The following is a 23,771-nucleotide window of genomic DNA, read 5'->3' on the forward strand; positions in this document are numbered from 1 at the left end:
CCGACCAGCTACTATTTGAAAACCATAGAAGTATTGTTTTGCTTATTGTCAAAAGGAAAATAGAGTTTTCTGGCAACTAAACGAGAACTTGATATCTTTCTTGCCCCAGGGGTGTGTGTGTTTGGGGCGAAGGGGTATCCAGCCTTTCCCAACCCCATTTCTGTCTCCTGGTTCCCAAAGCGGGTGTTCTGAACCACACCAAGGAGGGCAGGTGGCCTTTCACCAAAGGCAGAGGTTCAGTAATTAGCTTTCTTGTCTACCTGCCTCTGTCTGTCCCCTTTGCCCCAAGGGTTCCCCTGTCGGTCAGTCTGTCTGTTGTCTGCATGCAGCATTGGTTTGTCTGGAATGCAGAAGTCCCCGCCCTTGACGATCACTACAGTCTTGCTGTCTTTTCTCTGAAACAGCTCTTTTAAAGCCCCCAGAGACCCTTTAAAAAAAAAAAAAAAGAATGCAAATGGAAATTGCGCTGGAAGCAAAAATGAACATTGTTGTGAGTCATGGGATCCTGGCCACACAGGGACAAACTAGTTTTTATTTTGGGTAATACTTCTTCTTTGGCGTTTATGACACCTCTGTTAAACACAGCTCGTGTGACCCAGTGTTACTCACAGGCAGTCAGAGAAAAAGCTGCAAGTTGAGCCATCAGGAGGGCAGGGCGACTTATTGTTAATAGCAGCCATTAAAGCTGAAAGGAAAAATTACCCATCTGCCCCCACCAGACCTGTCTGCCTGGGATGAGCCCGGGCCTCCCAGCCGGACCGGTGAAGGGGGGTGCTGGGCCAACATGAGGGAAGGAGAATGGAATGCAGAAACCCGAGATCTTGAGATCGGTGGAGGGGAAGGTAGAGCTGAATTCAAGTTTGGGCCCTACCCCACGCATAGAAGAAACCCCACCGATGCCAACCGGCGGGCAGCACCCCTCCTCCATCCTCAGGAACACACTGGATGTGATCACTCTTTTTTTTTTTTTTTTTTTTAAGATTTGTGTTTGTTTATTTATTTGACACGGAGAGACACAGCGAGGGAGGGAACACAAGCAGGGGGAGTGGGAGAGGGAGAAGCAGGCTTCCCGCGGAGCAGGGAGCCCGATGCGGGCCTCGATCCCAGGACCCTGGGATCATGACCTGAGCCGAAGGCAGACGCTTAACAACTGAGCCACTCGGGTGCCGCAGGATATAATCACTCTTCCCCCAAGATCTGCTGCAGGATCCCTTTCAGCTCGGGATCGGAAACTCAACAGAAAGATTTGTTTGGTAGCACTGCCTTCTAATGCAGTGCTTTCTACCACAGGGTATAATTTAGAACAGATTTACTACACCCCAAAACCGTTGTCATTAGACCTTGGGGTTCCACAACGCAATTTTTTTTTTTTATTTTAAAAAGTCTATTTGTAAAAGAGCATATGGTTTGAAATCCTTTCAGGCATTTTAAATCCTAGCCAAAGATGCAACCCCATGTACCCAGCTCTTGACAAGTCCCTCTACAAGTGTGTTTGTTTGATGAGGCCATATAAGGTATCAGCTAGGAACATAAATTTGAGAGGGCTTTGCAGAGAATATGTTTGTAAAACTGACAACAGGGGCGCCTGGGTGGTGCCGTCGGTGGAGCCTCTGACTCTTGGTTTCAGTTCAGGTCGTGATCTTGGGGACCTTGTGATCTTGAGGGATTGAGCCTTGCATCAGGCTCCGCGCTCAGTGCGGAGTCTGCTTTGGACACTCTCTCCCTCTCCCTCTACACCTCTCCCCCACATCCCTCTCTCCCTCTCTCCCTTTCAAATAGATAAATAAATCGTTAAAAAAAAAAAAAAAAAAGAACATCCAGCAAGTCTGGAAGGGAAAGGCATGGGCCCATTTTGCAGCTAGTGCTAACTCCCCGGGGTGCAGAGTGACCGTCGGTACCAGGATCTCATACCAATTTGGAGAACTGTAACAGAAACTGGACCTGTGGCTTGGAGTATGGCCCCTTTCCCCTCCGCCTGCACACCCTGTACCTCAGGAGGGCAGTACCACAGCCCTGCGTGCTTTTGGGGGGGTGGGAGTGGAGATACTAGAATGAGGTTTGAAAGGCGAGCAGGATGGCCCCAGCGAGGACCTCTGGGGCTGGCTGTTAAGTCTGAGCAGAGTTGGCAGGACTTAGCATTTAGGCAACCCCTGAGTGCACGCCTGGCTCGAGGTCAGTGGTTGGGCCCGTCTGAGGGGGAGGTGCCTGCTGAGTCAGACCAGGAGTGGTGCATGGTACTCGGAGTGTTTGATTTTCCAGATACGACCACGCCCAGCGCTGGGATCCAGCCCTGAACTGTTCCTTGGCTATCAAAACCAGTGTCAGGTCAGATCAGCTTAACTCATCACTGAGAGAATTCTTGATGGAGCCTGGCTCCTTCTTGCGTATGGTTACTTTGTCCCACGAAGAGTGGCGGTGCTCAGCCTCTCCGTGTTGGTGGCACGATTCTCAATACTAGGTTATTTTGGCTGCCCTTTAGAGTGAATTTTAAGCTCTCTCTGCAAGGATCTTCAGAGCCATGTCATTCATTGACTAGAACTCTTTTCTTCCCTGATCCAGCTCTTGGATACAGTCACCACACGGTTCTCCTTGATAGTACCCCATCTCTTACCTTCTGCTCTTGGCAGTTGGATTGCACCCTGATAGAACGGGGTGACCCACTCAGCTTCACATTCTGCGGACAGACACTGCTAACACAGGGTATCTTACACGTATTGCAACTCTACTGTAGTCTCTTCAGTTATAAAAAATGAATTTTATGAACTTAGGGATTGTTGCAGAGTCTGACAGTTTTGGTCTCAACCTGTCCTGTCAGAGACCATGGAAATAAGATCTCTGTTACAGGGGTCCACTCGGTGATCAAGTGTAGAGAGTGCTTTTGGGAATATATGGCTTAGGGGGTTAGTAGGTCGGGTTGTCCCGGCACATCATTTCCGAACCCGTGGATTTTCTCTAGAGGGGATTCCTAATGTCCCCCTTGAGACACCTGCTGAGGGTTCTGGAAAGAATGAGGTGTTGGAAAGGCATTGAAAAGCAGGTCTGGGAAAGAATTAGCTGAGGTGAGATTCAACCGAAGAGAAGCAAGTGTGGCAGGGCCCCGGGTAGCCACGGGCGGGTGAGCAGCCAATCTGCAGTGTCAGTGCTGTGGATCTGCCTCAAGAACCAGGACCAGGACTCCGGGAAGTCAGAAAGGACTTCTCCCCCCACCTCTCCCCCACACCCCCCCCCCCCCGACCGTAGTCCCCATATTAGGGCAGGCGTTTCCCTAAAGTGTGTCTATTTTGGATTCTTTGATCTTTAAGAACCATGAATAGCAGAGAGAGATAGGTGGCAAAAGATGAGGAATTTCCATCTCAAAGACCCTGTGATTGTTTATTGTTTAGAAGAGAAGGCTAATGGGTTGTTGACTTGTCGTATGTACAAAGGGCTTCTGGGCAGAGGATGTTCGGGAAGGTCCATCGTGAAGAAACGGCAGACCAAGAGAAAATAAACCCAGTATGCTTTCCTTTTCAAGCAGGTCCTTTGGGAAGCCTCAAAAAGTTCAGAAGGCCTGGTACTCCCTCTCACAGAATTGATTCAGTGAAGACATTTTCATATCATCAAATGCTGACTCTCCAGTACAATGTGAAGTCTCTGTTGGGGAGATAGAAAAGGCAACTCCTATCTGGTTTGGGTTGGTTTGGCATCCTCAAGGTGAGGATGGAATTCTTACATTTATTTGCTTGGATTTCCGAGCGGTCACTGTGGTAAGAGGCCGTGGGCTCTGTGCCACAGACTCTGCTCAAGTTGCTTCTGTGGCCAACCGAGGGAGGAGTTTACCCTGGGTTGTTATGATTTAGGGGATATTACATTTTTAACGGACCTGAAAAATCTGCTCAAAGGCAGCCACTTGGCGACTTTCCGAAGGCTGGATGCGGTAGAAGCGGGACGTGGGCATCAGTTAGGATCTCATGTTTCTTCCACAAGACTGGCTTTTCCCCATTTCTCAATTGCTATCTCCCAGTGTAATTACCATTGCAAGCATTTCCTGTTTGTCCCCTGTAGGTACACCACATTGCGCCAGTAACCCGTGGCCCAGCAGGAATATACAGTATCCTTTGCCAGTGTCGATCAGGGCTTGATTACACTTCACGGCTGTAATTCAAGCCTGCTAATCTTCCTCTGTGTTAGGAAAAGAGGCCTGTTCTATTAGATAAGCTGATTACTGTCTGGTGTGTGCTTCATGCCTAGCAAGAGTTGTTTATATGTGGAATTATTGCTGGTTGGAGTCTGTGCTTTACTGCACTGAGTAAGCTGGCTTCGGGGTCGGGGTATCAGGCTTCGCCTCAGATCTAGGAGGGTGAGAAATGGAGCCTTGATTACAGCTGCCTTGCACTCAACCTCTGCACCACTGGCGGAGTATTTACTTTTCTGCTCTGTGAATGGAAGGAACCAGATAAGATTTTAAGAGCCTGAGACTTTTGCCCCCAGGCCCCTCTGTCGAAGATCATAGAGTGAAAGGTCACTGCCCCAGAGTCGGCCCGTCCCCCGTCGCTTTGTCGGACCATCTTGGTGGTGTGTTGTCCGGAGGGGCCGAGGGAGGGAGGAAGATGGCGGCGGGGCAAAGTTGAGTGTGTGGGGAAATCAAAAGCCACAGAGCCAAGAGTGCCCGACCACAAGGTAAGATGCCTGCAGAGACCATTTGAATGCTTTCTTGCTTCCAGAGACGTTTTCTTCAAAGCCACAAAAGCCTTGAAACCACCTTCGTCCCTCCCTCCTGGCCCATCGCTGGTCGGCCATGCACATTGTGGTTTGGGTGCAGCCTACCAACAAGCCCCAGCTCTTCACGGAGGAGGAAGTGTATTTGTTACGACTGTCTGCCAAGCGCAGTTGGCGTGATTGATGCTGGCTGAGCTCTGGGGAACCCCCCTGCCCCCACCGAAGCAGCGCTCCAGGGAAAGGGCAGGGGTCTGTCCTATACCCAGATGCAGAGCTGAGCTTGTGCTCAATAATGGCTCGTAAGTGTTTAAGTTCCACCAATGGTTGCTGATTTAATGGCGTGAGGATGAGGCGAGTACCATAGTGGTCACAGGTGGACGTGTGCACCTGGGCCCCGACCTTGTCAACCTCTGCGCTGGCAAATGTTGGCACCTGCTTGTGTATTATTTGAATATGCAGTGGCCTACGCTGGAATGGGGAAGTTAGGGTGAATGTCGGCACGCTTAATTGTGAAAAGATCCCAGGCAGAGGCGTTCTGGTGAGTAAAATTCCCTCCACGCTACTCTGCGTTCAGGATCTGCTTGTCTGCCTGTCTCTGCGGAACCATCCGTCCCTCTAAGGCAGGCCCTTTGTCTTTTATTTCTGTGTCCCCAGTACACCTGTACGGCCTGGCATGTGGTTAGCGCCCAAGGAATGATGTGTTTGACTTAATGAATGAGGGGTGCCTGGGTGGCGCAGTCGGTTGAGCATCATCTGACTTCGTTTGGGCTCAGGTCGTGATCTCAGGGTTGTGGGATCGAGCCCCGCCTGTCCGATTAGGACTCTTTCTCCCACTCCCTCTGCCCCTGCCCCCCGCCCTATGCTCTCACGCACTCTCTCTCTCTCTCTCTCAAATAAAATACTTTTTGAAAAATGAACGAATGAATAAACTGGTTAATATATTTCAGCCAAAAGGGCCCTACCCAAGAATGAATGCAGGTACAAATCATTTCTCACAGCTCCCTGAACATGCCTTCCCTCTTGTGTACGTTTCCTTCTTTTTCTTTCTTTAAGCAGACTCTAAATCCCCAGGGGCATGGGTATTCCTCAGATGTAGAGGGCGTGGTGAGCTGAAGGCAGGACAGAACACTGCAGAGCCAAGTCGCGTGTTAGGAAGGACCCTGTGACGTGAGATTTGGACAGAAGGGCCGCTGCGTTATGTCCTCACCACTGGGCATCTGGTCTGTGTAATGCTTCTTGACCCACAGACATCTCGAGACTTGGTTTATCTCCTTCTTTTCTTCTCCCTTTGCCTTTCTTGGTCCTCTTCCCCCCCCACCCCCACTCTCCTTCTTCCCTTCCCTTCTCTAGGGAAATCCTTATCTCCAGTAGATCAGCATATTCTCCAAATGGATGGGTTGTACCCCCAGACAGATTTCTTTATCTTCTGAACTTGAATTAATTTGTACTTCTAGGAAAGGTCTAGAGAACCATACAGAGGGCATGGCAACTAAAACAGCTCTGAAAAGTAACTGCAAAGTTCTAAGCCTAATTGAAGCGCTGAAAATTGTCTTCAATGTGCATTGATTAATCTTCTCTTCTTTATTTGAAGGGATTATAAATGTGTGAGTTTAGTGTACCCATCATTGTATGTATGGCTTTAGCTTCTAAGTCACAGCTACAATTTTAAGACTGGATATCTGCTTTAGATCCATGGTTGTGCGTTTGTGTGTTCTGTGTGTGTGTGTGAGCTAGAGTATGTGTACTGTCTTCAGAATATGGAAGTACAAAGCCTTTTTTTCTTCCACACATGAGTTGAGTAAATGCTTGACTCTCAAAAGAATAATTGTCGGGGCGCCTGGGTGGCTCAGTCGTTAAGCATCTGCCTTCGGCTCAGGTCATGATCCCAGGCTCCTGGGATCGAGCCCCACATCGGGCTCCCCACTCAGTGGGAAGCCTGCTTCTCCCTCTCCCACTCCCCCTGCTTGTGTTCCCTCTCTCTCTGTCTCTCTCTCTGTCAAATAAATAAATAAAATCTTAAAAAAAAATAATTGTCCAGGAAGACCACATTTTGAAATTCACCTTAGCATCTTTGAAAGAATCTCAGATGTTTTGAGAGTCAAGAAGAGAATAGTGATGTTGCGTCCCGGAGACTCAGACCACGGAGCCGAACCTGAGCATTTTTCTCACAGGACATAAGCAGGGACCAAACTACCATGTTTTGAGCGTCTAGGGTCCTACCAAACACAGAACGACACTAGTAGCAACAAGACAGAGAGAAATTAGGGAAACCTTCTGCTTTTTATTCTGTTCATAACTCTTTACATCCTTGTCACTGAGAGGCTGGATAACACTCTGATCTCCTGTGTGTTGCTGGCGTCCTGAGTTTTAAGACCAGCAGTGTTGTTTGAATGTTTGCCTAAAGTAGAAATCCCCAGGTCTTTAACCAGAGTTGGTTTCCTGGGATCCTCTCTCAAAAGAGGAAACAGAAATGCACAAACATAGTTTGTGTTGGTTTATGAAATCTTAAAATTAGCGAGTTTTCGTCCTAATGTTGTTCCATCATCACCTGTTGAAAATGTTTGCAGATGAGGACAGTAGGCTGAGATGGCTCCAGACCTCTTTACTTTCTCTAGGAAAAGGAAAATATACACAATACATACATTGAGCAATGTGATAGGGGTATCTGCACCTCTTTCTCTGGAGGACTTCAGAGCATCTTTCTCCTCGCCTGTCTGAGCCCATGTGCCATTCTGATAGCAAATGGAGGCAGGGAGGGGACCCAGAGTTTGGAAATTGGGAACAGAGCCTGGAATTGGAGGCATCTCTCAGCATGTGATGTCGAACCTTAAAACCAAAGTCTTGCACCAGCAACCGGTCCCATTCATTACCAAACAGAACAACAGCACAGCTGCTGGGATCTCCCCTCCATATATTCAGTCACAAGAAGTGAAAACAAATCGAGCTTTCAAAAAAAGTGTTTGCACGACTGTAATTGTGATGCTTTGATGTGTAAACGGTTCTTTGACTTGGGGGTTTATTTTAAGACAGAACAGGGTGGAGGGTGTTGGAGCTGGATAAGCCACGTGTGTTGTTCGGAGTTTTCCTCAGTTCAGCCTAGCTCAGGAGAGCAGAGACATGACGTGCGGCAAAAAGGCAACACGGATGTTCGCGCTGGCCTCCAACCTGTGAAAATTGCCGGCCGCTAATTCCGGCCCTGGCGTCCCAGTTCAGCCCTGCAAGTTGAGTCAGGGCATGGGCCCTTGCCTGCTACTAGCTTTGCTCAACTGTCGGGGAAAACCCTAAGTCAACTGCGTAACCCGTGTTATGGCCAGGACCCCGTCTGCCTCCCCTGTGCATCTGTTCCCTCCTCTGAACGAAGGGTTTCATAATACCCTAGAATGTGCCTGTGAGAATAAAGGCAGATGAACCCATTTTTGATAAATTGACGTGTACAGTTTAATTCCCACATAAGAAAAGATCATTGCTTCCTCCGTTCTCCTTTACCCTTTGTCCACATATCTACCCATTTTCGCTTTGTGTTATTAGCCAGCGTTTCTCTTTCTTCCATGATTCTGCAGACTTACTTCTGGTTGGGTCTCCCCCGTGGAAATATAGGACTTAGCAGAGAGTAGGTACTTAAGTATCGGTTTGTTGAATGAAGAGTGGATGAACCGGGGTCCTTGTCAGAATGGCAGTGTTGGTGAAATCGTGCAGGCCAGTACCACTTTGTGCAGGCTGAGAGATTTTTGTTTCAACAGCGCTGTAAGGCTGTCACTAAAAATAAGTGGACACGACCAGTTTGGCAGAGTCAAGCAGAGTGCCTCTGGAAAGCAGGCCGCACCGAAAGAGAAAAGCAAATTTGGCTTCTAAGATCACCATATGTCTGGTACCCCAGAGGATGTGAGCCCTAGCAAAGACCTCTACTGAAGTGGGGACAGCTGGAGTCCCCTTTCCGATCTGAAGGGCCCTTGCTGGAATGCGCAGCACTCTGGGCCTCAGTGGCCTCCCCAACTTAAGACTCGGCTTGCTAGGGGCTTTCCCCTTTCCCCTGGAACAGGTGGGGCGTGCCCGCCCCTGGGTAAGCTTGAGAGCAGCTATTTTGTGGTTTAGAGAGATGTTAGCTCACTCAGTGGAGGAGAAAACAAGACACCTCTTCGGATAAATATAGTAAGAAGCACAGTAAATAAGGCCCAGCCTCAGGGAGGCAGATCTTTAAAGGAAAATTAAGATGGCCTGTCATCTGTCTCTCTGTCAACCGTTGATGTGTTTAGCTAGCGCCTTGTGGTGCTAAATGCTTTTTGATGATGATGGTCATGATGGCCAGTGTACCTCCCCACCGTGAGAGGCACGCCCTGTGTGAGAACTCTGGGCGGGGGGAGGGGCTCCTTCTCAAGCACCCCGAGAGAGGGATGGGCCAGAGGACCCTTCTCTCTTGTCCCCTTCTTCCGGATTTTTACCAGGATGTAAAAGCAAGTGAAGACACCAACAAAACGCTCGTCTGAAACTCAGAGCCTAATCGCTCCCATCTGCTTCAGTGCTCTTTCCCCCTCGCTGCCTGCCAGGATGTTTGCCGCAGACGCTAAATAGCACATTATTTTCGATAAGTTGCAATCATTTACTTGAAATCTACTTCTCCCTTAAAATGTCCCCCTGGAAACTGGAATCGGCGTTTGAGAAGCCCTGTTCAGGATGGAATTTGAATGCTTGCGCTCAAGTTCAAGAAGAGTGAAAGCCCATTTGTGCACCAGGTGTTTATGTATTCAGGGTTTCAGCCGCTTGGACTCCGTTGGGAGGAGAGAAGGAGGTGCCGTGGAGATCCGATCAGTCCAGGAGATCAGAGCCACCGGATCTCGTTCCCCGAGGACAGGCACAGGTGCCGAGAGGGCAGAGGTGGAAAATGGTGGCTCAGTGGACTCTTCCCCAAAGCAGAGACGTTATGCCTCCCTTAAGACAGCAAGCCAAGATCTTTCTTGGTGCCTGGGAGATGTTTCTCTTTTATCCAGGGACTGGGCTAGTGAAGGCATGTTTCACAGTCTGGAGCTCATAATCTCAAGCGCCGTCCCCCTTCTGCTGCCCCTCCCCCCACCCCTGGCATTTCTTATTCAGCGCCTCTTGCCTAGGACGAGAACCTGAGACACAGTGTCCAGCCTGCCATCTGATCTTCCCCGTCACTCAAGCCTTAGTGCTTTCAGAGGCTGCTTGGAAAGTTTTGAGAAGAAGCAGCAAAAGCCTCCTGCTTCTCAGACAGCCTGTTGGCCTGTGAATTCTGCGGCTCCATGCATCTGAGGGCGGCACGGGTGACTTCATTAGCAGCACTAGGCATGTGCTTGGGGTGGTTTTCGTAACGAGCAGTGATGGATCATCCATATACTCTCCCTGAAGGACCCTGCCTGACCTTGTAGGCATTTCTGAGATGGCTGTCTGGGGTCACAGGTGTTGTCTGTGGTCATGCAAAAAGGAAAGCTAATCGGCATGTGTTTTGAAATGGACCTGGGGCACCCATAAATAGGCCTGGTGTCCTTCAGCTGCAGCGTTTCTGCTACCAACAGAGTGAGCGGAGGTGATTTCTTCTCTAAGTAGCCTGCATTAGGATTTCCCTTTCTCTTCTCCCGTGTCCCCATTCTGGTCCTCTGGAACTGACAGATTCAGCGGGCAGGTTAGAAGGCAAACAATTGTTTTACTATCGTGTAAGGAAGGGTCCCAATACGTGCCGTACACGGGCAGGCAAGTTACGGCAAACGAAAGGAATTTGTTAGACTTCAGTCTTGCATATTGTTCCTGCTCCTATGTTTGCCTCCAGGTTGACAGTTTAGTCCGCCTTGGCTTTCCTCTGGTGAGGACAGAACCCTCCCTGAGTGCCCTCGGCTGGTCTCCATGTGCAGCCATCCCACCCCACCCACCCTGTCTTCCCCAGTCTAGGCTGCAGGCCCCCCAACACCCTGACTAGGAGGCACCTCGTTCCCCTCCTGCCCCTTTGCCCCAGACTTCCTGGATCTTCTCCCACCTCAGCTCATTAGCCAGATCAGTTCTCGGAGAGACCCTCTAATGATCAACCCTCTTTCTGTCTGTTCTAAACCTTCTTCTGCAGGAAGAATTTCTCCCCTGTGATGACTCAGGCTTTTCTGTGACTTGCTTCTTGTTCTTCAAGCTGCCCCTTTATGATGACCTCTCTGACACACTAACCAACATGAAACCACTCTGCCTTGCAGAGTTCTTCCTCCTCCTCCTCCTTAATAGCTTCGATTGCCTAGGCTGCCAAAAACAAACAAAAACCTCCCAAACCCCAAAATAACTAACTTAAACAAAATATGCATTTATTTCTCCTTGTTTTCATGTAGTCCAAAGGTGACCATCCAGGCTGGTCTCTACAGTATGATAACGTCTATCTGGTTCTCTCCCTAGTAGGGCTTCCGTTCCCCAGCCAATTCATGGCCCAAAGCAGCTGCTAGGGCTCCAGCCATAATATTCATGTTCTAGCTAACAGAAAGAACAGAGCAACAGATGAGAAAGACATTCCTTCTTTTTAAGGACATTTCTAGAAGTTTTATATCCTACCTCCACTCATTTATCACTAGAATTTTGTCACCTAAGGCATGACCACATCTAGCTGCAAGGGAAGCTGGAAAGTGTCTTTCCTCTCAGGGGCCATGAACTCAGCTAAAAGCCAATGTTCAGTTTCTACAGACGGGAATATATTCGAAGAAACTGGCTGATTAACTTGTTCCTTTTTCTTCGTGCCAACACTCTTTGCCATGCTCTTCCCCAGGCTCCTCTCCCAGGCCCCATGTAGGAGATGGATGCGTGCTCCATCATATCTCATATCTCGACATAATATTAGCATAGTCAACATACACACTTATGTAAAATGATCTCGTTATCTGTGGTAGTTGCAGTGGAAGTAGTAGTCTGAGCCTCAGAGAGTCCTTTTCTCTTGTCCTGTTCAAGGTAAATACACTAGTCCTTTTTCTCTCTCCCACTTCAACTTCCCATCCTCTTTATCACATGAAAGGAATCATGTTTCTAATGCAGAAGGAGTGAAAGAGGCTGAAGGGATGGAGTGAACTAGAATGTTGCACCTCGTTTCTTAAAAGAAAAAAAAGATTTAATTAATTAATTAATTTATTTGAGAGACAGAGTACGCGAGCAAGAGTGCACAAGTGGGGGGAGGGGCAGAGGACGAGGAAGAGAAAATCCCAGGCTGACTCTGCACTGAGCTCAGAGCCCGACCTGGGGCTTGGTCTTATGACCTGAGCCCAAACCAAGAGTTGGATGCTTAACCAACTGAGCCACCCAGGCGCCCCTCTTTTTTTTTTTTTTAAGATTTATTTATTTATTTTAGAGAGAGAGAATGAGCAGGGAAAGGGGTAGAGAGAGAGGTAGAGAGAATTCCAAGCAGACTCCCCACTGAGCATGGAGCCTGACACGGGGCTCTGTTCCACGACCCATGAGATCATGACCTGAGTCAAAATCAAGAGTTGGACACCCAACCGACTGAGCCACCCAGATGCCCCTGTTGTACCTCATTTCTTGATTCCAGACCCTGTGTCTGCCCTGCTGGAATCTGCTGTTTGTCATCCGTGCTGTCATGTTCTGTTTGTCCTTGGGGTGCGTACCACTGTCGATGGCGTTGATCTGGCAGAGGTGGGAGCTGACAGTAGGACAAGGACATGATATTAGCACTAGTCTGCTGTGATTGGTGAGCTGGAAATAATCACGGAGTGGGTTAAGACTAAATCATCACTATCTTATGTAAAGGCCCCTTAAGGTCAGTAGCACATTGCATTAGGAACCCTGCCTTTGAATTATTCCATGGTTCTCAAAAACTGGGAAAGGTTCTGTGTGGGAACAGAATGTTCTTTATTTCACACTAAATTCTGATAAAATTGTTTGGAAGGTTGGAGGGAAAAAAATAGTTCTGCCCCGACTGAGTTTGTAAATACAGGCGAGAAAATCCGACTTGCCACCAGGAACCAGAAAAGCATTTGTGGTCCTAAGACAGTGAAATGATGTCAAGATGGTAAGACCACACATGATAGAAACGTGGCAACATCTGGTTATTTTAACATTTTGAGTGTGGGGTTTCTCGATGCCCCAGCGGAGAAAGATGATCATGAGGTCTGAGTCCCACCCAAAAGTTGAAACTGAAACATGCCTGTTCAAACCTTGATTATGAATAGAGTCTTTACTCTCTTTGGTTATATATTTTTTAATGGAAATGGGAAGCAGTTATCTGAAAGATGACTTCCAGGCTAGCTTGTTGGACACAAGTTGAGACTGCATCAGAGCCAAGTGGTTCCCAGAAGGGTGTTTCTGCCTCTAGAAGGACCGAGCCTTCCTGAGCAAGCTCCGCCAGCTCAGGGAGACTCGATGCTTCCCGACTCAGGAAGATTGAAGTCAGGGGCTCTGTGTGGAGGGGACGCTTCAGGCTTTAGACGAAGCTGGATTCTTAATGTGCTTGGGAGAAGAAGAGTAGTAAAGGAACATGAAGAATGAAGAAGGGGAATGAGGACAGACATTTAGAAATTTATTCCATTGGCTGAGGATCAGTGTCTTGGCCTGTGATGGTGTGAGTGTGAGCCTGCCTGGAAATCCCGGACAGTGAGGTAGAAAGCGCTGGAAATCCCAGACAGTGAGGTAGAAGGCGCATATGCGTGTGTGTCTGTACGCTCATTGACTTATCCTGGTTCCTCCTGGGTTGCTGATTCCTGAGATACGGAAACCAAACTCTTAATTCCAAAACTGTCTTGCTTGCTTATTCTTCCCCCAAAGGGACCTTTTTCAATGGGATTGATTTAGGTTTAACCCACAGTTGAAAACCTACCAGTTACCGAGCACAGACATGTGCTTTTATAAAAATGACCCTGTTTCATCTTTAACAAGGATTATGGGGTGGTTGGTTTTATTATTGACTGTTGGGTGATAAGGACACTGAGCTTAAGGGAGGCCGGGTCACAGGGTGGGAGTCTTGTACCTGGCTGTGTACCAGTGTTCTTCCTTTGTACTGTGCTGTGGAGCTCACGGAAGAGAGCCCTGGGCCCAGCCTCACACATTCTGGGGATATGGAAATCTATTGTATATTAGCACATGCAACGGAGCAGAGAATGTGTTTGGGACCCCAGGCTACAGAACATTCTCATCTTAAGGCAGGAGAATATTGAGACATTTCTCTCACTTTCTCAGTGGTCACTTCTAGAAACTGCCGTTGTAGAGAGAAGCTTGCATCTCCTGGGAATGCAACACAGGCCACCAACCAGTAGCTTCCCGTTTTTCATGCTTTCTGTGTACAGCTTGGGAGGAAACCCATTTCTCAAGTCATGGGTGACCATGTGTGCGGCGGGCCTCACAAACTGAACTCTCCCCTCACACCGCCAAGCATAGCCGCCTGAGGCCGAAGCCAGGGTGTGGTCAGGTCCTCCTCCCAGCTTCAGGGGCAACTCTTTAGGCAAAGGGGTTCCCCGAGAAGCAGTCCAAGCTTGAGCTATTAAGGACCAAAGCCCCTCGCCCAGGCAGCCGGCACCCATCCAGAAAGGCAGGAGCCTGCTGCCCGGCACATGAGCCTCCCTTCTGCCAGTTGGCCCAGGGAGGCTCGGCGTGCCAAGCAGGGGACGTGTGAATGGGATCGGTGCCCGAGCGTCGCTGGAGAAGGAGAGAATGCATGTGACCGGAGCCGCCGGAGCCGCCGAAGCCTTAAGCCCAGAGAGAGAGATGACAAGAAAGGCATGATGTGTTTCTCTAAAGAAAACCCGAAAACATAAACCAAAAAAACAAACAAACTTTAAAATCATCTCAAGAGTGTCATATAATTTTATTTTCACCCCCGCCCAAAACCCTCACACAAGGCTCTGCACATTTGGTGGCTGTTGGCTACGTGTGAAGAGAATGAGCGCATCTCATTTTCTTTTGAAGCCCAGCACTGTGCCTGGCACCGTGGGAAATGCTCAGTATTTGTGGGATGACATACTCGAGGAATCTCAAAATCTTGCTGCTGATTGACTCATGCCCTTACATCCTCTTGCTTGGCCTACCTGCCTAACAACCCTAAAGGAAAGGTGAAAGGTCTCCAGGACATCTTATTTTCATAGTTCAATCCATGGTGGCCCTTAAAGAGACCCCAGACTTGGGGTCCTGCCTTCAAGCCCCCGAGCTTCTGAAGGGTTGAGACACGGACAGCACGGAGTCCCAGCGTGGTTTCCAACACCTGAAGATTTCAGGAGCTTGGATTTCTCATCTGACAAGCCGGCCCCAGGCCAACTGCAGTGTCGGACGTCAGCACCAGGGCCTGGAGGGTCTTAACCTCCCCTGGCTGCTGGTTCCCCGCGCTAATCAGAAGCACTGACCTGTAGCCCTTCTGGTCTAGAACATTCAGGGCATTGAATTGTTCATTCTTTCCATTTGTTTGACAGACAAACTCTTAAAGACACACAAAAATAAGCTTTTCCGGGGCGCCTGGGTGGCTTAGTCGGTTAAGTGTCTGCCTTTGGCTCTGGTCCTGGTCCCAGGGTCCTGGGATCGAGCCCCGCATCAGGCTCCCTGCTCAGCGGGGAGTCTGCTTCTCCCTCTCTCTCTCTGTCCCTCTCCCCACTCGTTCTCTCTCTCTCTCTCTCTCAAATAAATAAAATCTTTTTTAAAAAACAAGCTTTTCCATGAAACCAACAAGGGGTTAAGAATTAGGATTGAAGAGCGTCAGGATGCACTAGCCTGAGCCGCAAGCCACTCACACGAGACTGTGGTCCCCCCTTTGGTGTCGAAGAATCAAATTATGTCATAGTCATTTCTCCGCGCAAGCTGAAGAGTTTCTGGTTTGCGGGTGTGTTTGGGCTTGTGGGAAACAGAACGAACCTGGAGGAAGGGGAAGAAGGTGTGTGTCAGAGAGTTTTTGGGTGCCAGCCACCTACCCTGGCAACTTTCTGTGCCCACCACAGACCTCAAGGCTGTGGGCATCCTTTGTGAGAGGGGACCAGAGGAGGATAACCCGTGGGCTGCATGAAGCCAGAGCCCGTGGCCGGTTCTTCTTGGAAATCCCAGCACCCACCTGGTTCCTGGCACCTGGCAGGTGGTGGTCAGTAATGTACGCGGTCTGAGCATTCCTCAGAGGGCTCACTGGTGGTCAGCATCCTGTGTACGGCCCCTTCCCTGGGGGCTGCTATCAGGCCTTCCAGGAATTCTTCCCAGGTACCGGTAGGTCACACGCCAAACTCTCCACAGCACCCGGAGCCTTCACCATGGAGAATGTTGGCTTTCTGGGGACACCCCCAGGCTATGGGTCCTGCGTAGATTTGTTTGGAATTGTCAGATTTGAAAAGGCAGATTTTTGAGGTGGGTATGACAGAGGTGGCGGAGGAGACGACCTTCTATCCAGTAGCATGCTGGCCAGGGCGGAGCCTGTCACTGGCCTCTAGGGGAAGGGGCGCACAGGGACCCACTGCCGCCTAAGGTGAGGCCGAGGGCTTTGGGTCACATCATCCGCCATCTTTCCCTCCTTCACTCTTTTTACATATTAAGAAATGCCTGAATAGGCGCTTAGTGCCGGAGGCTCCAGGAAGCCACCTGGGGAATCCACAGATGCAGGACAGGTCCTCACCGCCTTTCAGGAGCTCACAGCCTTGCTGGCAGCCTGGCAGGTGTGACCTGAGGTGTTCTGAGATGCCCTGTGGCCGCACAGGTTCTGGTGGCTCCGAGGTGAGGGAGTTCATCTGGGGCTATTATTAGGTTAGGTTTCATGGAGGAGAGTGCTGAGCTGAGATTTGAAATAGGATAGGACTGTGGTAAGTGGATTTCTGTGGCTGAGAGGGAAGAGGGCACTCTGTCACGTGGCCCAGTGGCTCTGTTATGGTGCCATTGGCAGAAAGAGGTAACTGAAGAGGATCAGATTTGGAGGAATGTAAAGAAACTAAGAAGTCAGTGAAAGACCTTCCTTCCTTCCCTACCTCATCTCGTCTTCTCGTCATCTGTGCATCGGAAGACATTGTGTGTGTGCGCGTGCGTGTGCACACACCACCCCCTCCCCCGCATTGATGTCACATCCACTTAGCCACCCTTTGTGTGAAAGAATCAGAATCCTAATGTTGTCAGGAATAAAGTATCTAAGACCTAGATTCTAGTCTTGGCTGTGTCCCATTTGCTTTGATGGGGAAAGTTACTTTGTTGTTACCTTGCCTTTGTCGTCTTGAATCGTCTGCTATGAAGTTTGGCCTTCATGTTTTATAAGGTGATACAAGTTCAGTGCATGCAAGTACTTTATGAACAAACGAAAGGGGTGACTGTGATATTTTCAGGAGGCAAGGAATTGCCTGTATTTCTAAAAAGGCAGGCACAACGTATTTGCATCCCACACTTTTCTCCAAAGCTCTGACCCACTGGGAGACGGCAGAGCAGTCTTGGGCTGAGGCCGGGAGAGTTCCCCTCTCCTGACTGTTCTCTGGGTCATGGGTAGTGAAGACTAGCCCATGGACAGAACACCCTGCACGGGGCTTAAGTCTCCTGCCTTCCAGTCAAGCAAAGACATTGGCCAGAGAGTGTGAGGGCATCCATCCTGGGGAGACCACCTCGTGCTCCTTCTCAAACCACCTGTCTGTCTCTGTTCTCTCTCTTTCTCTTTCTCTCTCCCCCCACAACCCCCCTTGTCTCTGTCTCTACAAACATTTCTGTCCCTCAGCCCACCTTTGGGTCCCTGGACTACTGTCCAAGTCTGAAGACAACCCTCTCTGTAGATCTGCCCTCCTTCCCCCATGCCTGCCCCACAGTGGAAGTTGCATCTAAGCAGGGGCATCTTGCCCACTGCTAACCTGGGGACTGGAAACCGCCGGACCCTCCCTGCGGCACCCGTCCTCGGTGAAGAAAGAGTGCCCTCTAGTGGGCCTTGGCTGGAGCTGCTCGGGGTCCGTGTTGTTCAGGCAAAGACAAAACAAGCAGCCCACAGCCCTCCTGCCAACGATCCTGAATATGCCTTTGGGTTTGGTTTGTTTTTCTCCTTCTTTGAAGGAAAATAAAGAAAGAAGGAACAGCAGGAGACCCGTTGTGAGAGCAGCTCCGACAGGGCTGTGACAGTCTCCTTATCTTGGGAGTTTGACCAAAGAATTAACACACACACACACACACACACACCCCTGCCAGCCATGGCAGCAAGGTGGATGTGACATCGGATGCTTTTCAAAGGGTTGTGACAGTTTCTACATGAATCACTCACCTGCCCTGACTGGCCTCAGACACAAGGGGGTAGATTCCTGAGGAGTAGACTCCTCCTTTGACAGTCATTACCAAAAGGGTTAACCACCTCGTTGAGCAACCACTCTGGATAGCGAGCCCACTGCGCTTGATTACGTTCTCTGGCAGTGGACGTGTCCAGACCTGACTCCTGACTGCTAAGACCCTGCGCACACGGGCGTAAACAGGGAACTTGGCCCTTTAAAACCTGGCTCAGGAAAAGCTGCTGGACTGGGGAGCCAGGGGGAGGGGAGAGCGCCGGGTGCCCGTCAGGGAAGCAGAAACCTGATCATTTGTGATGGTTGCTGGATTAGGTAACAGCTCCGCTGGTTGAAATTGGATCTTGGAGGATGAGTGTTAACATCTCTGGTGTCCTGGCGAAAGGTTCATTTGAGTCTTGCATGGTGCCACAGAGATAAAAAGGAGCTTTTAAATAATCATTTTGTCTCCTACACACCAGAGTGCTGGCTTCAAGCAATAAATAGGTAGCATCAGTTCTGCTTAGACATATCACCCTTTTCATTTATTTATTTAATGTTGGAGGGATTCTTTTTTAAATGACTCGCCGAACAGTTTCCGTATCCGTGAATCCTAACACCCATTTTTATAATGGTTCACACGGATTATCCTTCTGGATAGAAATGAAGTGCAGGCAGTTTATTGGTCCATCCATGCCTCCTCCAAGTGCACAGACACAGCCCAAGACCCTCAGAACCAGAATCTTCTATGAGAAGTAGAAGATGTTCTCGTTTATACTGTTTGTATTGTTCCTGTATATTTACACACACACTATATATGTATATCCCATATATACATGGTATATATATATACACGTTACATATATACATTATATATGCACACATTATATATAAATACTATGTATACACACGTGATATACACACATACGTTATGTATATACACACATATATGTACATATATACACACATTATATGTATATATACACACATGTATATACATTATATATATACACACACACAGTATATGTACACATGATATATATCATGTGTATATATATTACATATGGCGGGGGATTCTGACACATACTCTGAATTTTTTTCTTTTCATAATGATTTCAGTATAATTTAAAGAGTGTAATTTGAAGAGGACTGCTTCTCCCCCACCCCCCACCCCCCATCTTTATATTCTTCTCTTTTCATCAGATCTCTGGTTTGGGACCTATGTACGTGTCCTGAACTCTACGTATAAAGGCAAGCAATGTATACATTAACGTGCATTGAATTCTATCATACCAATTTCTTATTAGCCACATTTGGAAGCCAATTTTATTAAATCTTATTAAATCCAAATTTGTTTTTGAAGAGTATTTGTTTACAGGATTCATAAAATGATACAAAAGCTAAGTGGAGTGCTAATACTCCCCTATTTTTTTTTTTCCTCCTCGACTAAACGTATCCCTTATACGTGGGTGGGGCCGGGGAGGAAGGAGTCCGTGTAGGTGAGTGCTTTGCGCTTGTGTGACTGTCCTAAGGTTTCCTTGGTGGTGAGGGGCCTGCAGCGATACCTTTCAGCATCCTGTGCTAGTCTTAGCAATTTTCTTCCTTATTTCATTTAAAACCAGTTAGATTTCAAGCCCAGCAAAATGTTACTTAGGTAGGTGTGCAGAGTTTGTGTGAATAGTCTGTGCATCCCACTGATGGTTGAAAAGAAAACGTTGAGCGGAGGTGTAGGTGAGCTATGTGGGTCTGGAAGGGAGAAATATTCTCAGAAGTAAATATCGGTGGTAGTAACCTGCCCATGGTTACCTGCGTAGTACCTGGAGGGAACTGGGACCAGCGCTGTGGTCTGTGGATGCCTATCTCTGCTTCTCCTACTTCTCTCAGAATGAATGGAACTTTGCTGGAGGAATAAGTTGGCTGCGTGAGCGAGGCAGTCCTGGGCACACGGGCTGAGAGGATCCTTGCCATCATCTGGGGCGGACAGGTTGTAGGCTAGCCCTAGGGGGGCACATCCTGAGCATTAGGATGACATTGCTCTCTTTCTCTTTGCTACCTTTGTTGAGACCAGAAATTAATAGAAGATCTTCACTGTGCGTGACGGATTGGTTATGGAAGGACCAGGAGGACCCACTAGGAGGCACTACCACTGTCAGCTTCGGAGACTGCTCTCCTAGAGTCTTTGGCCTCTTCTGGAGGATATGCAACACAAGATTCAGTAGGGTGGGTTGGAGAGTAGGATTTTGCACAATTTATTTAATGACCAAGCTAAAGGGGAACAATTACGTTTGTTTATTAAGAATAGCCCGAGGTGAATCTTTTAAACGACCCATAAATGTTTTTGTTGATAAAGCAAATAAAACTTGCTAAATGAAGTTCAGTAGAGAAACCCCCATAAGACCCCACACACAAATGCCATCACCTGTAGAGGTGAGGAATTCTGGGCCCCACCGCCAGGTGCTCAGGTGGTCCCGTTCCTTTCTGCACCTTTAGGGACTGGAAAGGTCTCTAATTCAGGAAATGAGTAGAGCATTGAATTGTTTTCTTAAGGAAATCTCTGTGAGTGACGATAGGTTCTTCGGAGGACTTTGGAGGTTTGGGTAAATGAACTCAAGGCACAGAATAACAGGACTGAATGTTATTCAAAGGCCAGTCCGAGGGGCAATGTCCCAATTCGTCTCCTGGACCTACAAAAGAAGGATTTCACTGGAAGGACGTCCACAACACAAACCTCCACAAGGCCGTTACTGATACGGCGATTTTATTTTAGTGCCGCGGAACATTCTGGACTCAGGTGTGAGAGGAGAGGAGCCTGAGTCCAGAGGTGTTCGGTGTTTGTGTACAGGGGTGGGCTTCCTTCTTTCCTCCCCAGCTAGCCACCCTCCCTGCATCTGCCCTACCCTCCTCTATCCTCACTTCACCGCTTTTCTCCCTTTAATCCTCTGCTCCTTGCTGCCACTCCTGAGCCACGTGGCTCAGCGGGCCACTTGACTGTCTCCTGTTTCATGAAGGCCATACTGCAGGGTCCCATGCAGCACAGGACTTGGGATTTCCTTCTGAACACCGCTCGACGTTGGTTCTTGTCGTGCCTGGTGGAAGCCAGGAGCGTGTGGTTATGCTGGTATTATACGTGATGGGACGCCCCAAACATCTCTGCGTCCCTCGTATTGAGCTCATAGCCACCTTCCCGGTTCCCCCCCACCCCCCGCCCACCCCGGGGCTGTCCTGCTAGGGCTCAGGAGACACCTAGAACAGGCACCACCTCCCGGGGCTCCCCAGATGCACCCCACCTGGAAACAGCTCTTGATTCTCTGATTGTTCCAGCGCTCATGTATGCATCAAGCCACAAAGTGCTTGCCATGGCCCCGTCCCCATCCATGGCTCCTTCTCCTCTGCCTGGAATCACTTCCCTCCTTTCCTCCCTTACCCCCAAACTTTTTTCACCTTTTTTAAATTGGAAATTCTTCTCATGTTCCCTCTCAACAAAGGCTTGACTGCTGACAGCTAAACTGGGTTTAGATGAGTGATTTATTTTATGGCAGGTTGTAAGATGGTAGTAAAAGGAGACTGCCTAGCTCTTCTGCTGATTTTACTAAAACACTTGGTCTCTTTCAGTCCCAGCCCCCTCCCCCACCCAAATGGCCATGGTGTTTTAATAAAAAGCAGCCATTTCATTGATCTGAGCCTCCTCCATCCTACGTGGTTTCTCTGAACGCCTGAAACAGCTTGTCCAATGGGCCTCCCCCTGGTTTCCAACAGGACAGTCGTCACCTGGAATGAAGAGATCTCAGTGTCCAGAGAGAAACATCCCTACTTGATGGCCAGTCTGTCTTCCTGCTGTTTTATTTTCTTATTTTATTTTATTTTTTCTTGAAGAATAATTGACATATAATATATCTTCTTGCTGTTTTAAACTTCTGTACTCTCCCTGCTGGTCTTGGGGAAAGGTCTCAAGATTCCAGTCCAAAACGACTGGATTTATGTGACTTAGGTTATTTTGGAATCGAAAATTTAGGCCGATCAAATAGTATAAAGTCAACGAGTGTAAAACCACAAACTCACAAAATCTAAAATTAGAAACAGAGGGAAATGTCTTGCCTTGGATTAAAAATTTGGCAGTTTGGGGATGAACGTGAAAATTGTCTTCTGCTATAATTAATTTTTTGTACTTCTGAAATTTCTTGCAGTAACATCTACATAACACGAGTTATCATTTTACCCGTTTTTCAGTGCCCAGGATACAGTTCAGCAACGTTAAATGCACTCACCATCCCTCTTGCCTTTGGGAAAGTCTGTCCCCATGAAACACTGACTGCCAGCCCCCGCCCTGCGCCCCTCTACTTTCTGCCTCCATGAATTGGACCATTCTGGGTAGCTCTCATAAGTGGAGCATCATTCTGGAACAAAGCAAGCCTCTCCTTGCATTCTCTCCCCCTCCTGGTCCCCCTGGCCTGGTCCTTCACCCCTTCTGCACCCGCCACGTTGCAAGCACCTTGGTAATTTGCTGCGCCAGTGGTACGACATCGCTTTTCGGTTTTCTTCATTTGCTTGCGTTGGGGTACCATTAACCCTTCCCTCCGCTGTGTCCCCCTGCAGTCTTGAGTATCCGGGGAGCCCAGGAGGAGGAGCCGACAGACCCCCAGCTGATGCGACTGGACAACATGCTGCTGGCAGAGGGGGTGGCGGGCCCCGAGAAGGGTGGTGGTTCGGCAGCGGCGGCAGCGGCAGCGGCGGCTTCGGGGGGCGCGGGCTCCGACAACTCAGTGGAGCACTCCGACTACAGAGCCAAGCTGTCCCAGATCAGACAGATCTACCACACGGAGCTGGAGAAGTACGAGCAGGTAACCGTGGCATGGGGGCGTTGGGCACCCCGGCCCTTTAGGAGGGAGGGTGAAGAGCCTCGGGCCTCAGGGGGCTTGCAGAGCCCCAAGGGCCAGCCTCTGCATTTCTGCACTGAGCCCCTGGCTGGACTGGAGGCCACTGAGTCTTCAGTGTCCCCTGTTAAAAACCCAGGCACACTGGCCGTAAAGGCATTTTAAAAACTTAAGTTGTAAGTGATGATCTCAGGAAACATTAATAGCCAATATAAGAAATGTTCAAGTGGGGGCTCTAGAACATTTGCCCATGGCCTGTAGCCCGGGTCTCATGGGGTAAAAGAGGTCATTGACAGTCACCACCTGACCTGTGGGGAGGTCGTTGACTCGTACGGCCTTCTTTTGCTCCGTATTTGCGGAGGATTCCTCATCTTCCCAGTACTCATGGAACCGTATGGGAAAACATACTAAAACTTGGCCTTAAAGTCCCTTGCTCTACCCAGATTCAGCTCAAGTGAGAATCAGACCTGTTCGTTTGATACGTGATACGGAATGCGATGCTCACCTCCCTCCATAAGAAGAGTAGAGAAGGGCTCAGGGAACCCCTGTCATCAACAAAGTTGGATTCCAATCCTGACACTCCACCGATGGTCTGTGTGGCACAGTGGTCCACGTAGTCTTACCCCAAAGCTGGTGATGTACGGCAAAGAGCTGTAGATTTGGAGTCAAGGATATCACAGGACCATAAAAACCATATGAAGAAGAGCATAAGGAAGGCTTTAAATTACAAAGCAGTATATATAAATGTAAGGTACTCTAATTATAACAGAGCTGCTCTCTCCAAGAGGCCCTCCCCATACACACACACACACACACACACACACACACACACAACACACACACAACACACACACGCACACGGGACTTTACATATCAGTTCTCCTTCCTTGGGTCTGTATGAGCAATACTACTTTAATAGGAGTCCCTTATATCGGCCTTTCTTCCATCAGTAGGTGACAGATATGTTTGTTGTCACCTTGTTGGATGCAACATTATCCTGAAGTTCTATAGTTAACTTACTTTCCTTGAATTCTTAGCT

General features: G+C 48.8%; 1 protein-coding gene across 2 annotated transcripts in view; it reads left to right on the forward strand.

The window, feature by feature from the left end:
• The window catches only part of PBX1 (PBX homeobox 1), a 274,829-nt gene that overhangs the window by 200,560 nt on the left and 50,498 nt on the right, over positions 1-23,771 (forward strand). For both annotated transcript variants that reach the window (XM_028104777.1, XM_028104778.2), the window contains one exon: positions 22,455-22,699. In XM_028104777.1, coding sequence (XP_027960578.1) covers positions 22,455-22,699 — 245 coding nt within the window. The remainder of the gene's footprint in view (positions 1-22,454; positions 22,700-23,771) is intronic.

Source organism: Eumetopias jubatus, unplaced genomic scaffold, assembly GCF_037043125.1.
Source record: "Eumetopias jubatus isolate StellerSeaLion01/CBP00866 unplaced genomic scaffold, mEumJub1_p1.0 scaffold_12, whole genome shotgun sequence".
Classification (NCBI taxonomy): Eukaryota; Metazoa; Chordata; class Mammalia; order Carnivora; family Otariidae; genus Eumetopias; species Eumetopias jubatus.